The 20,291-nt window shown below is 50.6% G+C and overlaps 1 protein-coding gene across 2 annotated transcripts in view; it reads right to left on the reverse strand.

The window, feature by feature from the left end:
- Positions 1-20,083, reverse strand: part of PSD2 (pleckstrin and Sec7 domain containing 2) — a 33,142-nt gene extending 13,059 nt beyond the window's left edge. The window contains exons 1-9 of one of the 2 annotated variants that reach the window (XM_062501930.1): positions 19,587-20,083; positions 15,511-15,999; positions 14,126-14,320; positions 9,825-9,905; positions 9,269-9,381; positions 8,572-8,630; positions 7,462-7,464; positions 3,267-3,356; positions 2,110-2,153 (exon numbers count right to left, since the gene is read on the reverse strand). In XM_062501930.1, the coding sequence (XP_062357914.1) occupies positions 2,110-2,153; positions 3,267-3,356; positions 7,462-7,464; positions 8,572-8,630; positions 9,269-9,381; positions 9,825-9,905; positions 14,126-14,320; positions 15,511-15,999; positions 19,587-20,083 (1,571 nt within the window). The remainder of the gene's footprint in view (positions 1-2,109; positions 2,154-3,266; positions 3,357-7,461; positions 7,465-8,571; positions 8,631-9,268; positions 9,382-9,824; positions 9,906-14,125; positions 14,321-15,510; positions 16,000-19,586) is intronic. The other variant, XM_062501929.1, reaches the window with a different exon arrangement.
- Positions 20,084-20,291: the final 208 nt, after the last annotated feature.

Here is a 20,291-nt window from a genome sequence, read left to right on the forward strand (position 1 = left end):
TATTCCTGAGTGGGGAGTTAGTGGGGCTCAGGTGTTTGGGCTGCACCCCTCTGAGCTCCTTGCTGTTGGGTGCACACCTACCTGTCCGGTGGGATGTATGGGCAAGGGCATCTCCTTCCCTGGGATGGACAAGGACACAGGGCAGAGGCAAGCAGAAAGAAGAGGGTCCTGGCTGTGCAAGGTTATGACTCAATGCCAGGTCTCCGAAAGAAAACCACGTAGCCTGTGCCAGGGAATCCTCACGTCAGGGAGCATCTGTCCCCCTGCAGAGGAGCTGAGGGCTCTGAGCCTGCAGCCCAGCAGGACACCCTGCATCAGGGCAGGCCCCGGGCCGGTTGGGATGAAGGAAGGGATGTGGGGATACATCGGGCTGGGTGAAGAAAGGCGGGAGAGATCTGCTGGCCGGAGCCAGAGGAACCCCGGCAGGGTGAGTGACATCCCCGGGATGTGTCCGAGCAGGGAGCTGTGTTGTGTAAGCACAGCATCCCGAGGCTGATGCGCTCCTGAACTGTCCTGTCATAAAGCAGCCTGCGCTGTGTCCATCCCGGGAGTCACCGAGGGAGGAACGCACCCGCTCCTGATGGGTTTTTGGTCAGGGTAATACGAGGAAGAGAGCAGTGATGGGGCTGATGGCACAGAAGGTCCTACAGAGGAGAGGAGAGGAGAGGAGAGGAGAGGAGAGGAGAGGAGAGGAGAGGAGAGGAGAGGAGAGGAGAGGAGAGGAGAGGAGAGGAGAGGAGAGGAGAGGAGAGGAGAGGAGAGGAGAGGAGAGGAGAGGAGAGGAGAGGAGAGGAGAGGAGAGGAGAGGAGAGGAGAGGAGAGGAGAGGAGAGGAGAGGAGAGGAGAGGAGAGGAGAGGAGAGGAGAGGAGAGGAATGTCCCCTGTGCCACCTTAAGACCTCAGGTCTGTCACGGGCTTCCCCTCGAGGGACATTGGACTGGGGAACCTCGCTGAAGATCCTGGGCTGTGCTGTGAGTGGCAGAGAAGGGGAAGAAGGACTGAGGAAGGTGCTGTGTGAACCTGTGATGGAGCCCACCCTGCCAGATATTTCCAGGCTCCTTTCAGCATAACAAATGATGATCTCATGGGAACTTGTAGATGACATAAAAAAGAAGGGTACAAGGCCACCACTGAGAGGGCCGAGTGCTGCGCTGGGGCTCCGGGTGATGAGCAGGAGCAGGCAGGGTGTCCTGGCAGAAGCAGAGGGCAGGAGCATCCTGGGCTGTGTAACAGCGGCACAGTGAGGAGGCGAAGAGAAGTGATCGTCTGCTCTGCACTCCCTGCATCATATCGTGATACAGCAAACAGTGCCCCCAGCACAGGAGAGGGCATCAGCAAGCTGAGAGACTTCAGCTGAGGCCAGGAAACTTGGGGGCTTCAGCGCTTGCGATGTAAGAAACAGCTGAGAGAAGTGGATTTGTTCAATCTGCAGAAGAGGTGGCTTTGTGATACCTCATGGCAGCCTTGTGTGAGGGGGTTATTGAGAGGACAAAGCTGGGCTCCTCATTGCAGTGCATGGCACAAGGACAACAGAGAGTAGGCAGAAGTCAAAACAACAGAGACAAGAGAAAATGCCACTCTCATAATAATGAAATATTGGTTTGTAGATCTAGAGGGGCTGTGGTTTCCCCATCCTTGGAGGGATCCAGGATCAAATTGAACAAAGCCCTGAGCATCCTGGTCTGAATTCGGTGTTTACCATACTTTGAGGAGGAAGCTGAACTAGAAATATCACACTCTCTTCCTTCTTAGGTGATTCTCTGATACTATTTCCAGAAAAAAAAAAAAGTGGGAGAGATGGAAAGTTTTGGTGACCAAAATAGCCCCAGACTTTAGCTTGTGCAAAGACTTCTGAAGCACCTGGAGAGGGACCAGCATTTTACAAGTGTAATAGTAAACAAAGAGGGCATTCCCTTCTTTTAGGTGGTGGATCCACAGCCTGCCACCAACCTTCCCAACTGCCTTTGTGTCTAAGCCATAAATAAAATCCATTTGTCTACAGAGGGACTTCAGCACTTAAGGGCTTGGCAGGAAATATTCTGGGATTGAAAACATGACTGAGCTACTTGGAAAGACACACTATCCCTTTAATGCTTAGCATATACTTACATGGCCCACTCCAGCTTCTCATTCTTGATGGAGTTATATAGAGTCTGAAAAAAGAACATGGAATTAGCTGTGTCTCTCATGGAAGTCATGTCTGCTTGTGGAGACATCTCCTCCTCCACACCCCATCTGTGTACTTGGAGATACTTTCCCTGCTGAGCTGTCCTGGAGATGCATTTCCTGGTGAGCAGGAGGGCTGCTGTCCTGCTGGACCCCTTCTTTCTGTGTGTCACACACTGGGTATTGGACAGGACACAGCAGCAGCAGAGGGCTCTGCCAGCCAGCCCTGCTCAGGAACCTGAATATGATGTTTTTTACTCATTCTGGGTGCTGTAGCTAGTTCTGAGTGAATCCTGGCCTACACACAATGGTAGAAGACTCAGGATTATGCCATGGCACCTTCGGTGTCTTAAATAGGTGAAATGACAAGGGAGGCTTGAACTGAGTAGCAGGGGAGGGATGAATGACCTTGGAATCAGCTTTTCCAGTTCCTTCTGTGCAAAATTCCAGTGGCTTCCCTGGGGCATTGGAATAGAAGCAGGAATGGGCTAGCAGAGCAGAATGTGGAGGTGCTCCTGACCATTCAGAGGGGTGAGGTGTGCTAGGAGATGGGGATGGCACCCCAAACATGATGTGACACCCCTGATGTGGCACCTCTCCTTCCAAGCTCCTTCCATAGAGTGAAATGCAGGTCAGGCTGCTGGACCTGCAGCAGGTGCAGAGAGCAATGGTGCTGCTAAACCACGTGGCAGGAGAAAATACTCCCTTTGGGACATTTAACCATATCCCATGGTACTGCACTGGCTGTGTTGGAACATTGCATTTCATCACGTGGTAGTGGAGGCAGAGAAAAGTTTTGGTGCTGGATGGTTGTGTTTTGGGGTGGGCAGTACCTTGCTCTGGGCATTATCTGAACTGCTGGGGGAAAAGGGCCCTTGGTATGCTCTGAGGGCAGATATGCCTCAAACCTGGATAAAACACCACCAGGGAACAGATCTATTTTGGCTCACTGTAAGTTAGCAGAGACATTCATAGGGGTTACAATTCTTCTCATGAAACAACTGGAAAATGCTGATTGAAAGCCTCAGAGTGTCCCAGCAGGACTAGATGGCACTGCAATAATAATGACAGTATCCCACTGTCTATTTATATCACATTACCTTCAACAAATCCTTTGCAAAGTCCTTCCCATCGTTCAGCCCATCCAGGTTTGCTATGAACTGTTGGCACGACATCTTTTTGCCAATGTTCTGTAAGGCAAAGAAGCAGCTCATTAAACTTGTGGGGAGTTTTGACTTTAATCAGTGTCTTTCAAAGAACAATTTTATATGTAATGCTGAAACCTGGGCTTGTCCCAAGAGCTCAAAGGGCTTCTGATCTAATTTGCTGTTGGGCTCTCTGCTTTATTTGTTTATGCCAGCATCCAAATGTTTCAAATTGCCTCTTTTTTAATGGTGGAAATAAGACACCTGAAAACAACCTCTCCAGCTCTTGCTGGAGTGGTCCTGGGTACAGGCTCTGTGTCTCAAAACTCAAGACAAGCACTCTGCCTGGTGAAATGACAATGTTTAGATGGGGCTCCAAGCCTGATGTGAGTGAAATTGTGTGAGCTTGCAGTGCCAGCACCTGGAACAGCCAGCATTGGGCAGGGGAATGCTGGTCCTTGATGGAAGCTGTTATTTTTGATTGCCATTACAAAAAGAAATGGTCCAGCTACTGGTACTATGGGGAGGGCAACACATGTACACTGGGAGAATCGCACAGCCTGGAACACACTCAGCACCAGCTAATGCCAACAATATTTGGTACTGATGCTTCCATCTGGCATCCCTGATATCATGGCTTCATCACTTGTGGAATCTGTATTCCCAAACCCTCTACCCTTCACCTCCTCAGCTTGCAAGGGTTGAAGCAGGCAGCCTCTTCCCAAGCCTCCCCTGCAATCCTACCTCTCCAAAGGGATGGAGCAGAGGTGTGGAGGAGTCAGTGGCAATTATAGCATTCAGAAAAAGGAGTTTGATGTCACAAAGAAAAGATGGGTGTCTCCAGTGCCATGTGGTATCCTTCACACGCTCAGTGCATGGGGCAGACCCCGGTGGCATCACTTGGAGGGGGCAGTGGAGCAGTGGGGAGCTGCCACCAGTGGTCCTGAGGGTCCCAACAGCAACCTGACCTTGTTGGGTTTCACATCAAGGTACGGGCAGGGCGACCACCCAGGAGGATGTGGGAAGATGGCCCAGAACAGCAGAGTCAGAACCCTGCTCAGGGCTCTGTGAGGAAGAGGAAGGGCCTCAGTGGGTCTGGCAGGGCATGAAGCTGCAGCAGATGATACAGGAGGTACCCTGCAGGGAGAGATGTGTCCTCTGTGCAAGGAAATAACCTCCTGAAGGAGGTGACACCAGAAACCTCTGCCCACAAATGTGCAATGCAGATGAGCCCCAGAGGAAAGCATCAGGAAGAAGGGAGGCCTCGGGATTAGCTCACCATGCCCCCCTGCACCCCCCTGCCTTCTGTGTGTGCAAACACTCTCGGGCTGCACAGGGAGCCAAGCGCTGCCTTTGAGCAGCTCTGTCTGATACTCTTAATTATGCCTCCTGTTGGTGCCAGCTCCAGATGAGCTGGCTCCTTTGAGAGATCAAGAAGAAGAGGAGTAAAGCTCTGTTACAAATCTGCAGTGCCTGGGGACGTGGTGTGACACAACACAGCTCAGCCCTGGTGGCTTTCTACCGGGGAGCCCCATTAGCCAGAGCTGCCAGCCAGTGTTCAGTGGGTACACAGGCTACAGAAGGGCTCAGGAAATGAGCAGACATGCAGGGATTTCAGCAGAGAGGAGAGATCTGTGTGCTTGCTGCCCAGTGAATTTCGGACACAAAAGAGAAAGGAAAAATCCAGCAGCACAACAGAAAGTGGGTGGAGAAAGGAAGGAGGGCAAGGAGCCTCCAGAAGGGAATTTGGAGGTGAGGCAGGTGCTGCCTGAGACTTGGAGGCACAGAACTGGTGCCTGTTCACAGCCCTGCCCTGAGACAGGGAAGCAGAGCACACAGCACTGTGTGTGCCCAAAGAGTGATTCAGCACTGAATGCGGAGGCCAAGGCACTTTTTGGAAGTCAGTGGATACAGTGAGATAACACAAATCACCACTCTCACAGGCTCTTTCTGGGTTTCTCATGAACATGTCTGGGGTTCATATTCATCCCAAGGGATGCCTTCCTTTTTGTTGTGTGATCTCTCTTTCTCTCTGAGACCTCTGAGCTCACCTGGGGCAGCAGCCACACTGTGGAAAAGCAGCTAATTGATGAGTAATTGATCTGGTCTTGAATGTGTTCTAAGCTGTAGGAACAAAATCACACCCTTGCAAGGAACTGACCTGCAAATTCTGGGTACCAGTTAGCCCCGGGCCACACAAACCTGCTGTGGGCAGACTGGTGTCACTCTGCAGGTGATGCCAGGGGCTGTTCACACCTCCCCAGCCCTCCTCGTGCTGCTAACACAGCACTGCTGCTGACACTGAGCCCCGAGCTCAGCTTAAGGACACTGCCACAGTGATGTCTTGGGTTTTAGCTTTTATATTTTTCAGAATCTCTGCTGCTTAGTGTGCAACTCTGAAACTTCATATTAGGTGTTAGTGAGTTCTCTTCACAGGGGAGTCAGACAAAACAATTCCATCCCAGCTGGAGAATCAAGGACAGCTGGTACCCAAAGAGCAGAAACAACAGCGAGGGAAAGGGGGCAAGGCAGGGGGCTGAGACTTCACAGCCTGGGGCTGTGCTTGGATAATGGACCCCAATATGGAGGTGAACCAAAACTTATAAAATCTTGGATTTGATTTGGGTGTAGCCCTGGCCGGGCTCTTGCACTGCCCAAGGTGGATCCTTTCAATAAATACTGATTTTATTCCTTTTGCTCTGCCTGGTCTCTGTTCCAGCTCAGCCTTTCCAGGAAACTCAGGGTTTGTAAGATTAATAGTGGTGGACAAACTGAGTTAGGACCTGCCCAGGATCCCATTTCGAACTTTGTTTCGTGCTCTGCTTTTTGAACAAATCCCATTATTACTCCAGAAAGTGGCCTTTCCTAAAGGACCAAAATGCACACCTGAGTGCTGATGAGGCAAAGGTGTTGATCTGTCACCCTCCTCCCATGGCCAGGAGGAACAGTGACAGGGGGAAAGGACACATCCCTAAGTTTTGTCTCCCAGGGCAGTGCTTGCTTTGCCATAAGATCTCCTGGAGCTCCAACAACACCAGCAGAGCAAGGAAGAAAGTTGCAACAACTTGGATTATTTTACATGTATGTTCTTGATGCCTTAGGATTTAGCTTTTATACTTTTCAGATCCTGTACTGCTTTAGTGCATAACTCTAAAACTCCATAGCCTGTCAGCCCCTTTCTCCCATTTTATTCAGACAAAACAATTCCTCTCTAGGCCTGAAAGTCAAGGACACCTCACTGTCCCAGGGATGTAAACAACAGTGAACTGGGGGGGAGGGGACAAACTTGGAGTAAATTACTTCATTACCTGAAACTGTAATTGGAGGATTAAACCCTGATATGTAAATGGACCCAACTTTCAATTGTGTGAAAAACCTGTGACCATCTTGGGTGTATCCTCTTGGAGGCTTCTGACTGCCCAAGGTGTCCCTATTGAAGGCCTTCAATAAATACCTGCTTTTATTCTCTTAACCTTGTCTAGCCTCTGTTCTAGGTAGACACTCCAAGGCATCAATCTTGGAAAGCTTGTTATACTTGGAATGTTTGTTGGTGACCACTGGCTTTTAACACCAACTCCAGGTGCTTCCATGAATAGGCAATGCCTCATTTTGAAGTTTTCTGGGTGGTTTGGAAAAGGGGTCTGAGTGCACCTGAGCAAAAAACCAACAGTGCTAAGGCCAGGTGCAAATCCCCTGTTCTAACCCTCGGTGTCAGGTCTTCCTGGCATGATGATCTAGACCATGCCAGAGGCACTGCTGTGAGGAACTGCCCCTTTACAGACACAAATTCACCCCCTTTCCTCACCAAGGGCATTTCCCACTCCAGCAATGCACAGCAAAACACTGCAACGCACACACAACATCGAAAAGGAAAATAAAATCAAAAGTGACATGGAATATCATGGCAGCATCTCCAACAAGGAGGGGTGGGAGTCACACATTCCCAGGTACACCACAGTTCATGGAGGTTTCTTTACACCAGGAGCATTTCATGTGATGATATCAGCTGCTAATGGCTTGCTAAGTAGGGAAGAACACTGCACAATCACTTAGGATTCCAGACAAACAAAATTCCTAACTGTTTTTGACACAATCAAAATAAGTCAAATGCCAGTGCTTTAAAGCAAAACACTAGAATGACTGCACTTACCACCTGGTAAAGGGTTAAAGAGCAGAAAGAGAGGTTCCAGGAGCAGAAGGAAATTAAAAAAAAAAAAAAAAAGAGGAAAAGGAGAAGGAGAAATTAATGTTATACATGCAGAAAAATAAAGAGAAGATTTTTCAAAGAAAAGCTCAGGCATTTGCACACCTGGTCAAAAAGAAAGCTATTTTTTTCTGTGCCTAGAAATCATGAGAACATTTCTTCTTACCAAGGCCTCTTTGCCAGCTTGTCAATGAAAAACAGAAATTATAAGGTTTTTGAGGTTTAGGTTTTTGTTGTTTGTTTTTTTGTCTCTTCAATTATGTCTATCTTCCCAGAGGCATATTTTGTATTTTTATAACTTAAAAAAAACTAGACAAAATAAGTATTTTGGATTGAAGTCACATAGTTTGCCTTTTGCCACAACGCTGCTTTTGCTGCTGCAGGAAATGACTTGATGGAAATAATTCCTTGGCTCCAACCATTTTGGCTGGAGGATGAATGCTCTATGAGACTGATCGCACCAGTATCCCACTGTGTGCAGAGACAGGTTACTGGGAGCCTCTACAAGGTGGTGAGAGAACTTGTCACAGCTTCTGCCATTTTTCAGCCACTCTTTTGGGCACTGAGCTCTGCTCACTCTGCTCTTTGTGCAGAAGCCTCTCTGCTACGAAACTCCCCCGTAGCTGCCTGTTACATCTTGGGGAAAAGGAACAGCTGGAACTCACTTCATGTTTTGGGAAGGAAAGATCAAATCTAGACCCGTGTAAACCCACTACCCCCCTTGCAGCAGTTTCTGGGGAGAGGTGTCTGCACCACGAGAAGGAGCAGCCCCAGAGGGACTGGCAGGGAAGACCTCACTGAGAGCTCCTGGGACAGGGCTGGGCTGGGCAGCAGGAGAGGAAGCAGCACTGCCTGTCCCTGGGCAGGATAACTGATGTCAGCAGGATGAGGGCAGTGACACTCAGGTGTGGACCTGGCACCCAAAATTCCATCTGGAGCAGGTCAGAGAACTCTCTGCCAACCCATTCCACTTGTCCACAACACACTGAGATTCAGGGAACAGAGCTCTACCCTGGGAAGGAATAAAGGGTGGGCGCTCCTCCAAGGGTTACTTACATGGCCATGGAGGTCTGTGTTCAGCAGCATCAGGGCACAGGTGAGTGTGTGGATCCCATCTGAAACACACAACAGTCACACAGCGGTGGCTGATTACCCCACTTCTCATGCACTTCTGGTGTTTGTTGGCTTGCCAGCCCAGCTATTGCAAAACCAAGGCCAGTTGCTGTGTCTGGGGACCTTAAAGAGTATCTGCTCCCTTCAGCTGAGTAGGACTTAAAAAAAACCAAAACAACACAAAACAAAACCTCCCCAAGGACTCCTCCTTCCCTCAGAGTTTTCCTTTTCCTAAAACAACCACCATAAAATTGGCTTCAAAGCAGTTTTTCTTTCAAAGACCAAACTTTCCTCTTCCAAACCCAAAGCAGCTGCTTGTCAAAGCAATATTCCAGTGCCTGCCTCCTCTCTGGTGCTCTCCAGCCCTTTTGTGAGTCCTTCAAGGACCATCCCATGTGCCAGAATGTGTTTGCATCTCAGTGCTGTGAGCTGGGCATGCTCTGGCTGTCTTTGGGGAGGTCTGTCAGCACGCAGCATCCCCAGCCCCTCCCAGGGAAGGGATAATGACCAGGGCAGGATTCCTGGGAAAGGGGGAGGCTGCAGCTGTGTCCACCTGGCTGTGGGTGGTTGGTTCTGCACTCCAGCTCTGTGCCCAGGTGCCCTGTGGAGTGGCCAGGAGCCAGAGGAATGGAAGCAGTACCTTCAGAGGTGCTCTCCTCGGGGTTGCACTGGCAGTAGCGCCGGGAGAAATGGATCAGCACCCGCTCCCGCTCCTGTGTCTCTCCCATCAGAGGGAACGCTTTCAAGAATGTCCTGCACAGAGAAAGGGGTGCTCAGAGAGGTGCTGCTGCTTAACCAGTGTCCTGGCTAAGGTGGGACATGGAAAGGGGTCATTTATCCTCCCCCCAGCCCCATGGAGATGTGCAGGGAAATGTGCTGCCAGCTGGGATCTGATCCACTGTGGGCATGATGGGTTGCCCATCCCAAGGAAAAAAAAATGCTCCAACTTGCTCTGATTCTGTATGGGATGAGATTGCTGGGAGAGCTGTTCTCCACCCTGGGGAAGCAGGCTGTGGGCCCTCCTGTCGTAGCCCACTTTTGGAGGCAGCACCTTGTGCCAAATGTGACACCAAAGACTGAATGACAGCCTGGATCTCCCCCCAGTCCCTGCTCCTGTCACCTGGATGGCTCACACAGTGCTGGCAAGCCTGGAGCAAACCCCAAAATCCCACCACTCTGTCCATCCCAGAGCTCACCTGAGTGCTTTGTCAAGGGCCAGGCCAGTGAAGTCAAAGAAGCTGAGATACTCCTCTGCTACCAACTTGCTAAATTCGTTACTGTAATTAAAGAGTGAGTGGTCAGCCCCTTAGTCAGGGAAGAAGACACTGTCCACATGAGGGACAGCAGAATGCTGCCTCTTGGACAGCCCAATCCCAGCAAGACACTGCAGACATGATCTCAGACATAGGGAGATGTGCTCCTGGCCTGGAATGCTGCTGGAAGACCTCCCTGATGCACCTACAGCCAGGCCCAGCCACCTGAGAATGACAGACACGGGCCCTGCTGCACCCCTGTGTTGTGCTGCTGGCCAGGCAGAGCCTCCTCCCAAACCAGCCAGGGGGAGGCCACAGGGATAGCCTGTGCTCCTCCAACACGTGGTTCTCTCCCACTGCTGGATGTGCCCCCTCCTCCCACTGAAATATTTGTGCTCTTGCCCACATAGGCTCCCATCCCACCCTCTCACCAGAGCCCCTTGCTCCTGTGGCAGATGGGTACTGCTGGAGGCGAGCAGGAGAGCTCAGTGAGCTCCAGGCAGGAGCTGCTGGCTCTGCCAAGGGAACTGGACAGTGTCACAAGGCACCAGAAGGCAGCCAGACCCCTGAAAATAATAAACTCCTGTGTCTCCAGGGACTCTGTGACATAGATGGGACCCTTCCCCTTGTTCTCCAGAGCCAGTTAACATGCCCCAGGCCATGGGATAACAACAGTGGCCAGGGCAGGACAGTGTCCCACTCTAAGATGGGCTTTTGTGTTTGCTTTGGCTTCCTCACTGAGGAATTATCCTCCTCTGTCTCTGTGCCAGTGCAGGAATGGGTGACACTTCCACCATGATGACAGAGACATTCTACAAGGAGAGCAAAGCATTTCCCATGGGGACATTCCTGCCATGCTCTAGCTGGTGGCCCTGCAAGGCATTTCCTATGGGGACATGCTTGGCATCCTCTGGCTGCTGCCCTTTCAGCCTCTGCAGACCTCCTCTCACCTTACACCCCAGTTTGATTCTCCCTCTCTCTGCCTGCCTGAGGAACCAAGAGTTCTGACTGACCTGCTGTGTCACAAGCCGCCCCAGGGCAACACAGGAGCCCTGGTCCTTTCTCCCAGTCCATTCCCATCTGTTAAAACCAGATCAGGCAGTGATCCTTATCTCCAGGGGGAGATATCTCCTGTTAATGGGCCAGGTGTTAAAAACCAGGTCGGGCAGTTCTTTACCTTTTCCACAACCCATCCTTCCTCCAGGAGATATCTCCTGTTTATGGGACATTGAGTCCCACTTTGTGACTGATAAAATTCCATCATCCCATTGGGAGATGCTCCAGCCAGGAGGAGGAGCTAAGCATTTCCTACCCAGATATAATCTGAGATTTTGAACATCAGAGCAGCCTTTTCCCACTGGATTCCAGAGGAAAACCAGACCTTTTCCGCATCATCACTGGACCTTCAGAGGAAAACTGCACCTTCTACAGGAGCACTGCTTCAACAGAACCACATCTGTCATTTCAGGAGGACTGCAGCCACCATTTAATGGGACTGCTGACAACACCCTGCCTGACTGATGGGGTGTGAGCTTGGATTCTGACTTTGTCAGGGTTCTGGGTTTATGTCTTTTTTTTTTTCAGGAGGGGGGTTGGTTGTTTTTGTAATACTGTATTTCTCTTTTAATTTTTCCTAATAAAGAACTGTTATTCCTACTCCCATATCTTCACCTGAGAGCCCCTTAATTTCAAAATTAGAATAATTTGAAGGGAGGGGGTTTACATTTTCCATTTCAAGATAGGCTCCTGTCTTCCTTAGCAGACACCTGTCTTTCAAACCAAGACAGGGATAAAACAGGCCTTGTGCCCATGGACAGCCGGAGCACCCCAGAGCACTGCAATGATGGAAGTGTCCTGGGCTGCTGCCACAGGGATTTGGTGGGCACAATTTTGGGACCCCTACAAGGAAGCATCTGGCGCTGCCACATTCACAGCTTGGGACAGTACAACCTCCACCCAGCCTAAGATGTGACTGTGGGCATTGATGGAGCTAAGAGGACCACAGACCAATGCTGGAACAAGAGTCTTCCACGGAGAGTTCAGTTGCCCAAACATTTGTCCTTTAGTGGGAAAAATGGTAATTTCTGGGGTTTAGATTAATTTCACAGAATTGAGGCAGATGGAAATAAACTGTGGGGAGACATCCAATCTGCATTTCCTTGTCTGTGAAGCCTTTTCTGCCTGTTTGACAATGATGAATAGTTTTGGCTATGGTTCACTTTCTTTTTTTTTTTTTTTTTTTTAGAAAATTGCCAATTATCACAAAGAAAAAAGAAGTGGTAAAATGAGGTTTCACTTTTTGCACAGCTCTCCTACATAAAGCTGGCCTGAAAGCATCACTTAAACTTAGTCTGCTCCCAGCACTATAGACTGGTCTTACATTGTCTTAAGTGAGCAAGACTGACTTACCTATCTTCACCCTATTTCCTTTCCTGCTCTGCCAATCACCTGCATGATCCAAGAGTCTGCAGCTCTATTTAAGTCTCATGTCAGGAAATGGTTCAGATGTCAAAACCCAGCTGATCAAAACAAACCTTTTATTTCAAAGGCTGTGTGAATTCCCAGATGTGGGCCATCAAACAGCCTCCCAAGGTGTGAGGGTTGCAGGTGTGAGGGAGGACTGCAGGAAATAGCGAAAGGACAGACTCAGAAACCCAGGGCTTGAAACGTCCCCCCTCAATGAGCTGCTGTGGCAAATTTGAAAGGAAGGAGAAGGATGTTACACACCTGAGGCAAGAGCGACCAGCAATGCACCTGCTACTAGAACCTCAGCAAAGGAAGAGAATGAGGATGTTGCCAGGTGATGCAAAGAGCCTCTCTAGGAGACAATTCCAGGGCTCCTTCTGTCACAGCACTAAGTTGGGAATCACAGACAAGCCTTGGTACTGAGGGTGTGGGTATTTTCTAAGGGCCAGGTGTGTTCTGCTGGTCTGGGCAGGGGGGAGACATTCCAAGGACATAAAAGAAAAAAAAAAAAAATCCCAGCAACACAGGTTATATCTGATCCAGGCAAAGGATGATGGGGATTGGTGCCTTCACACCCACTGGCATCCTAAAATAATCTGTAACTGCTACACTTGTTACTGTTACTCTCTCTCTTAGAAATCTCTAACTCTCCCACTTTTGAGTATTTTCTGATTTCCCTACTGCCTTACCCAGGCGAACCAGCTGAGGAGCCTGGACTTCACTGTGTGTCCCTGGCTCTCCAGCAAACCTTTCCTACCCTTGTACAGACTGGGTTGGGAGGCTCTGCAGCAAGAACATTTTTGGGGTGCAGACATGAAAAAGCTGGGGAGTGGCATGGAGCCCAGTGCAGAGGCAGGTCTGGCTCCCAAACCCTTCAGCCTGGGGGTTGCTTTAGTCTTGCTGGGCTCTTCCCAAAGGCAGGAAGCTCTTGGTTCTGGTGTGCAGCAGCTTGTGACATTTACTGCCCAATTGTTGGATCCAAGAAGCCTGGGTTTCTTGAGCTTTCTGTGCTTTCTGGCACTGACCTCCTGGAGAACACTGCTTTTGATCTGAGGCCTTGGAGAAGGCTTCCAAATTTGAGAGATGGAGTTAGGATCACGGGTGTGTAGTTAGAATAGAAGTGTGTGATTTCACATGGTGGAGGGTTTTGAATTTGATTTTAAGAATGTAGTAATAGGTATGGGACAAGATGGAGGTTCTTGGGTGTTGTTTCTTTCTGTGTTCTTCCTTCTTCTTCATGCTTTCAGGTAGTAGTTTTTGGTTGGACAGTTAGTGCTGCACTATGTGTCACAGGACTTTGGTTATTGGGTCAAAAGTATAAATAATACAGGTGTTCATTCTCTATTGGACTGTTTAGCTTTAAAAGACCTTGTACCTAGCTAGATTCACCTCCGTTTTGCTCACTTTTAGCTGGTAGCTTGAAGTGTTGCAGAACTCTCTGTACTTTAGATAACATTTAATAAACAACCCAGCCCAAACATGAGAAAATTCATCTCCTTCATGTTTTTAATCCTGACTCTGAGTGAAGATAGAAGAAAGTTATGACAAGCCGCTAATTAAGTGGTGGAGAGACCACATTTACACCCACCAAATACTACAGGCACCTTGTAGGATTCAAATTTTAAGGACATTGGTTTTCCAGCTTCAACTGGAAGGATCTCCAGCAGCCCTGACTCCACCCAGCACACAGGCTTGACCCTTCCTGCCTTTTCCTGCACTCCCAGTTCTCCCCAGCCCTGTGCCTCTGTCCCCCCCTCACAGGGCTGGTTCCCACATACTTTTTCCCGAGCTGTCTGGCAACGTCGCAGCGCTTGAAGCCCTCGAGGTTGTAGAGACGCTTGGCCAACCTCTTGGCAGCCTCGCTGTCCGCCCTGCAGCCGTTGGCCAGCGTGTCTGTGCTGCCCTGGTCCAGCTGCTCCGTGCTGCCCATGTCTGAGTCCGAGTCCGACAGGGTGTCCTTCAGGCTGGCGTCGCTGTGCAGAGACAAGAAATATTCAAGGAGCCGCAGCGTGGCTCCGTGAAACCCACAGAAAACATCACGTTTTGATTTCTTCTTGCCCTCACAAAAAAACAAAAAAAACCCAAAGAAACAAAAAAAAGCCACCCCAAAACCACAAACAAAAAAACTTATGGGAAAACAGCAATATAGCTGCCAACTGGACATTGTGCAAACCCACCTGCATTTCAGCTCAAATTAAATAGTGCAGTGTGATTCCAAATTGGTAAAAAAGATCGGAGAGAGGGTGGTTTTCCCCTGAGAAATGAGGATGTATCAAAGTATAGTAGTTGGTAAAATTTTATGAAACTTTTACAAACTACTTTGCTTACTTACTACACAAAGTAAACAGCTTCAACACCTTTTAAATTTCCTCTCTCCCCACTGGGGATCCCAAGCTCTTTCCAAGCCATGGGCATCCAGGAAATCTTAGGGATAGATGCTATGCTTTTCAGTTCAGGTTATTTCAGGATGAGAAACTGCACTTGTCAATGGGACTGGCACCAGACCAGCTTGTACTGGTGGCCTGCTGTCCCCATAGTTGCCTGCTGGCACTGTGGCCAGCTGTGCCCACAGACAATGCTCTGAGCAGCCCTGCTGGCACCACATAGGTACAGACACAGCCCTTTATTTTCCTGCCCAAGACCACTTACAACACCAATTCATGCATTTTTGAGCAGTGTGACTCCCTGCTGCTTGATAGCTGGACATAGAACCTTGCTCCAGTTCTCCCCTGACCTGGTTGCTCATCACCTGGCTTCCTCATGCAGGGAAGTGCCCTATGGATGAGCTGCTGCCTCCCAGGGCTGATGGTTTGGGTCTGAGCTGGTCCAGATGATGAAGTCTCTGCTGATCTCCTTGTTGCCTGCAGAAGAACCTTTGGGGGGGCTTACTGTAGGGGTACCCTGTCCTAAGTGAAACTTTGAGGTTTCCCTGCACCTCAGAGGTATTTGGGAGGGCGCCTGACCATCCCCAACCTGCCAAGGGCTTTGCAGGTACAGGTGGAAGTTGTCCTGCTGGTGTTTGACCTGTCTGCCACAACAGCACACGAGAGGAAGCACGGGGGGTCAAAGATCAATTCCAGCTCAATCATGTCCATCGAGCCTTGCCCCTGGACTGGGATCTCATAAGAAAAGGAGCTACTCTCCAAAAATCTCCCTGCCTTACCTGATGGAGTTAATGATCTTGGTGGGATCTTCTTCTGACCCGTCCACATGGAACCCATTTGGGATACTCTTCAAGGACAGCCGGCTCAGCACATTCTCTGACCTGCTGCTGGTGATTGAGTGTCTGAGAGGGCTCCCAAAATCCCCCTCTGCTGGCTTGGCTGCTGCCAGCTCTTGTTTATCAGCAGCCATGTGGTGAAGGGCTTCTCTCTGCTGGGCTCCCAGTTTCTGCTCCAGGAGCTCGGGGCTCTCCTTGGCCCTTTGCTGGATCAGTGGGGTGAGTGGTGCCTCAAAACTGACACAGCTGTCTGTCTCGTCCGTGAGGGAGAGCACGTCCAAAGAGTCCAGGCTGCTGTAGTAAGTCCCTTTCATAAGGTCAGACTCAACAATCTTCTCGAAGGTCGAGCTGAAGCCATCCCTGATGTCTTTGAATTGGAAATGCTCCCTGTCATCATCACTGCAGCTCAGCTTGGCATCTCCAGAAGCAAACCTGGACAGAAAGGAGAAATGTAGAAAATACTGTCAATACCTATTCCACTTGGAGCTGGGAGGCAAGAGAAGAAATGGCTGCTGTGATAATGGCCCTTGGGTTCTTTCTGTGGTATAGCCTGCTTCATTCCCAATTTTGTTACAAGATTCTAGAGCTGAAAAAAAAACAGATTTCTGATGAGCAATCCCAGAAACCCAGCCAACACTTAATTTGGTCATGTCCCAGCAAAAAGTCAGACCTCTGAACTGGAGACTTCTGCGTATGACACTGCTACTGGATCCAGTGCCTGAATAACCTCCTGGTTATTACTTAGCAGGTCCCTCATTGCCGTAATCCCAAGGAAGACAGCCCTGTTCTTTCAATACACTGCACAGAATCATTTCTGTTAACTACTCACACCACAGACCTTGTATGTTCCAGCCCTCTCTTTGTCCCCTGATGGCCCTTCACCACCCCCATGTCCCCCCTTTGGACACTCCCTCACAGCTTTAGATCTTTCTCATATTGTGGTGCTCAGGACTGCCCCAGGGCTCGAGGTGAGGCCACCCCAGCCCAGAGCAGAGTGGGACAATCCCTTTCCTGGCCCAGCTGGTGATGCTGGGCCTGATGCCCCCCCACGACACAGCTGTCCCTCCCAGCTTCCAGGGCACTGCTGACCCATGTTCAACTTGCCGTCACAAGTTTGCTGTGCTAGTGGAGCCCAGATCCTGCCAGAGAAGGACATAATGGGAACCAGGACTTTCTTGCCTCTGCACTGCAGTATCTCTGCAAAGTTTTTCTGCAAAGTTTTATTTGATGAAATGTGAATTTTTTTGACAGCTATTTGTTGCCATGGGAGGAAATGTGTGGGCAAAAGCCGCAGTCCCAAAACTGCAGGTGCTTGCTGAGTGTGTCTACAGGCAAAAGGTGGAGATTTCTCTGATAAAAATTTTGCTCTTTTTCCATGAGTTCATGGGGCAGAAAGTAGAGAGTACCGTTCCCTGGTGGATCTTGCAGTTGGACTGCAGAGCTGTGACCTCCCTGAGATCAGCAGGGCCAGTGCTGGGAGCTTCTGAGAAGGTGAAAGACCTCTAGACAACACAGCCACAATGAAAGGAAAATGGGGCTTTGACAAACAATAGATGCCATGGGACAGACAGAAAGGTCTAAAAGGGCATTCAGTTAATCCAAACTGCAACACAAACACTCAATCTTCAGCTCTATTTCCCTGATTTTGTTTTTTACCAACCATTTCCGACACAGATGCACTAACCTACCTTCAGGAGGACAATCATGGGTTCTTTTTCTTTCCAGCTCTACCATGGAGTGATGACCTTGAACAACTTTCCCCTTTAATTCTCCATTGCAGTGGGAAGAGCAAGACTCAACACCTTCTTGTAAAGTACTTTAAAATTCAGGAAGAAAATGCATCATACAAGCAGCAACGTGCAGATGACAAATGATTTGTCATCAGGAAAAAATAGTTGGCTGCTCATTAGTAAAACATTGGACCAGGTTATCCTATACCCAGAATGGGTCAGTAAACGGGAGTAAAGAAAAAAATGGGGAATCTCAGAGGTGATGCAGGATGACAGCAACTTCCTGGTGCCTTGGTTCATGTGTCAGTTCTTCCTGACCCACACTGACCCATGACAGTCCATGTGGTCAGGGCAAAGCAGCTCCATGCTGTGATTGACCCAGCCACACATTCCTGCCATTTTCCCTAAAGATAGGTGGTCAAAGCAGTGATGAGCTCCAACATGGTGAGCTAACCCGATCTGCAGGCATTAAGTGGTTTCCCAGACTTCAGCTGTGTCCCAGAAGTTTTCCAGCTGCCCTTCTGCTTTGAATATAGCGTGTGACTTGTCCCTTGTGCATTCAGCCTCCCAAAAGACTCATTTGCTATCCAAGTGAATATGTTTAGAGCACGAGATCATGGACTCTGCAGGCAGACGCCAGTCAGGTTGCATCATCTCCAAATCCTCAGCCTGCCACTTCTACCAATTCATGCCCTAGTACCTTAAAATAATTGCACTTCCAGTGATTGCAGCAGCATTCTCTGACCACCCTCAATTTCCTCTTGAACTTGCAGCCTCTGCCAAGGAGCCACCTACCAAGCAAATATGATTCCCCTGAAACCTGAGAGACTTGCAGCTATCCAAGACCTGACTGCACAGCTCACGGGGCTCATGGGACCTGCCTGGGGACAGGCTCCCCGAGCTCTCAGGATGGCAGCAGCCTGCCCTGGACACTTCCTCTGCAACACCTTCAGTTGTGCTTTTTGAAGCAGTGCTGCTGCTTTTTTTCTGGGGCTCTTGAGTGAAACAAACCACCAGCTTTTTATAGAGAAACCCGTTCAAGAGCAGAGGAACAAAGCAGGAAGGATGCCTGCTGTCAGCCAACGCCCTGCGTGGCTCCCCAGCTCTGCTGCCCACGCTCCAGACAGTGCTTGGAACGTGCAGCTCAGCATGGAGCCTGCATGGGGCCAGAGCTAGGAGGTGACCCTCAGGCCACCTTGGCCACCCTGTCCCTTCACAGCTCCTCTTCAGAAGGCCACACTCCTCTGGGACAACCCCTGCTGCTCCTGTTTGGCTCCTCCTGCTTGTAGCATCTCTCCTGCCCCAGGGCAGGTGCACAGGCAGGGCTGTAAAATTCACAGCAGGCATCAGCCCCGGGTGGCTGCAACACAGAGCCCTGGCTGATTTCTGGTGGCAAAGGGAAGCATCCATACCCCTCCTGCAGGAATGGCATAGGAAGAACCTCTCCTCATCCCAGTGACCTGTCACTCCCCCTAAGCCTGCAGAATCCCATGGAGGTCTAGAAATCTGCAGAGGTACAAAATCAGCTGTGGACACCACACCAGTGTGAGTGCTCCCCAGCCTAGAGGGTTCGCCTGTGAGCCAGGCTGCCAGAAGAGGCGACTCAGGGACATTGCACACGTGCAGGTTTGTCTCGGGCACTTGAGAACTGGATGACATTTCTACCTTTTGTCTCACACCGCCGTCCCTGTCACCCAGGCGCTGGTAACTCCTGCCACAGGTGCAGTGGAGAGCAACTCAGTGCTGTATCCACTTTCAGATGCACAGCTGCCTCCTGCTAGCCCAGGGACCTCCAGAGCTAGCCATGCTGCCAGGGGCTTCCAGGGCACACCAGCCTTCTAGACAAGCCTGGCTGTCCAGCATCCCCAGGCAGTTGTATTTGCCCTAAGTTACCTCAGGTAACTCTGCCATAAGTGCTGCAGTTCAATCTCCAACTTGCAAGTGGGACACCCCCAAAGTAAGCACAACCAGCTCTTCATGAGACCCCAAAACCTTCCCCTTCACTTTAGTGACTCCGTGAGCAGACACTGGCTCTAATCGCAGCTATCTGCGTTTTCAGCAGGAAAAAAACTGCGAGAAGCCCAGAGAGAAAAAAAGAGTAAAATGTTACAAACAGGGAACAAATGTGCGAGAAGCCCAAAGAGAAACAGGAGCGGAAAGCCACGGTCAGCCATGAGAGCAGCTGCCGCTCCTTAAACTGACGAGTTACACACGGAGCAGAGTAACTCGAACCAAGGAGCCTCGAAAACAACACACACACAAAACCAGGAGCGAGCCGACCTTACTCACCCGAACTGCTCCTCTGCCTCGTCAGCGCTCAGAGCTTCCGAGGATCCCAGCGCGCTGTGCCACCGCTCCTTGCTGAGAGCCCCTCTGGCTGTCTCCAGCCTGGGGGAGCCCCTGTCCCCCAGCTCGGGGCTGCTGGGGCCGGGTGTGTCCCCGTCCTGCGGCCGCTCCCGCCCCGTGGCCAGCGCAGTGTCCACCCCGTTAGCCAGCACGGGCCCGTCCGCACGGCCGGCAGCGCCCGTCCCTTGTCCCTGCCCGCTGAGCCTCTCGCCCGGCTCTGTCACCGCTCCCAGATGTTCGCCCCGCTGGTCCCCGCGCTCCCCCTCCGCTCGGGAGGGCTGAGCATCGTGCTGGGGGCTGGCTCTCCCCCTGGCAGGCTCCGCAGGCTGGCTCGGCTGCTCGTCCCCATCGCTGCGGGCCAGCGGGGAGGGCTGCGAGCCCGGGGAGTGCGGCTCGCACTCATCGGCGGTAGCCCACGGCAAGGGGCTGGGCTCGCTCATGGTCCGCTCCTTGTCCCGGCGCTTACGGGATCCCTCCCCGCGCTCAGCTCAGCCTCGGTGCTACCTACAAGGGAAAAGAAAGGGGGGGGGAAAGGGAAAAGAAAACACATCGGGAAGGGCCGGCAGAAAGGCAAGTTGAAGTCCCCACCCCGCCTCACATACTCTGTGTAAAAGCAAGGAATTCTGCTTTTTTATTCTGGTGTTTGGT

Source organism: Cinclus cinclus, chromosome 14, assembly GCF_963662255.1.
Source record: "Cinclus cinclus chromosome 14, bCinCin1.1, whole genome shotgun sequence".
Taxonomy (NCBI): domain Eukaryota; kingdom Metazoa; phylum Chordata; class Aves; order Passeriformes; family Cinclidae; genus Cinclus; species Cinclus cinclus.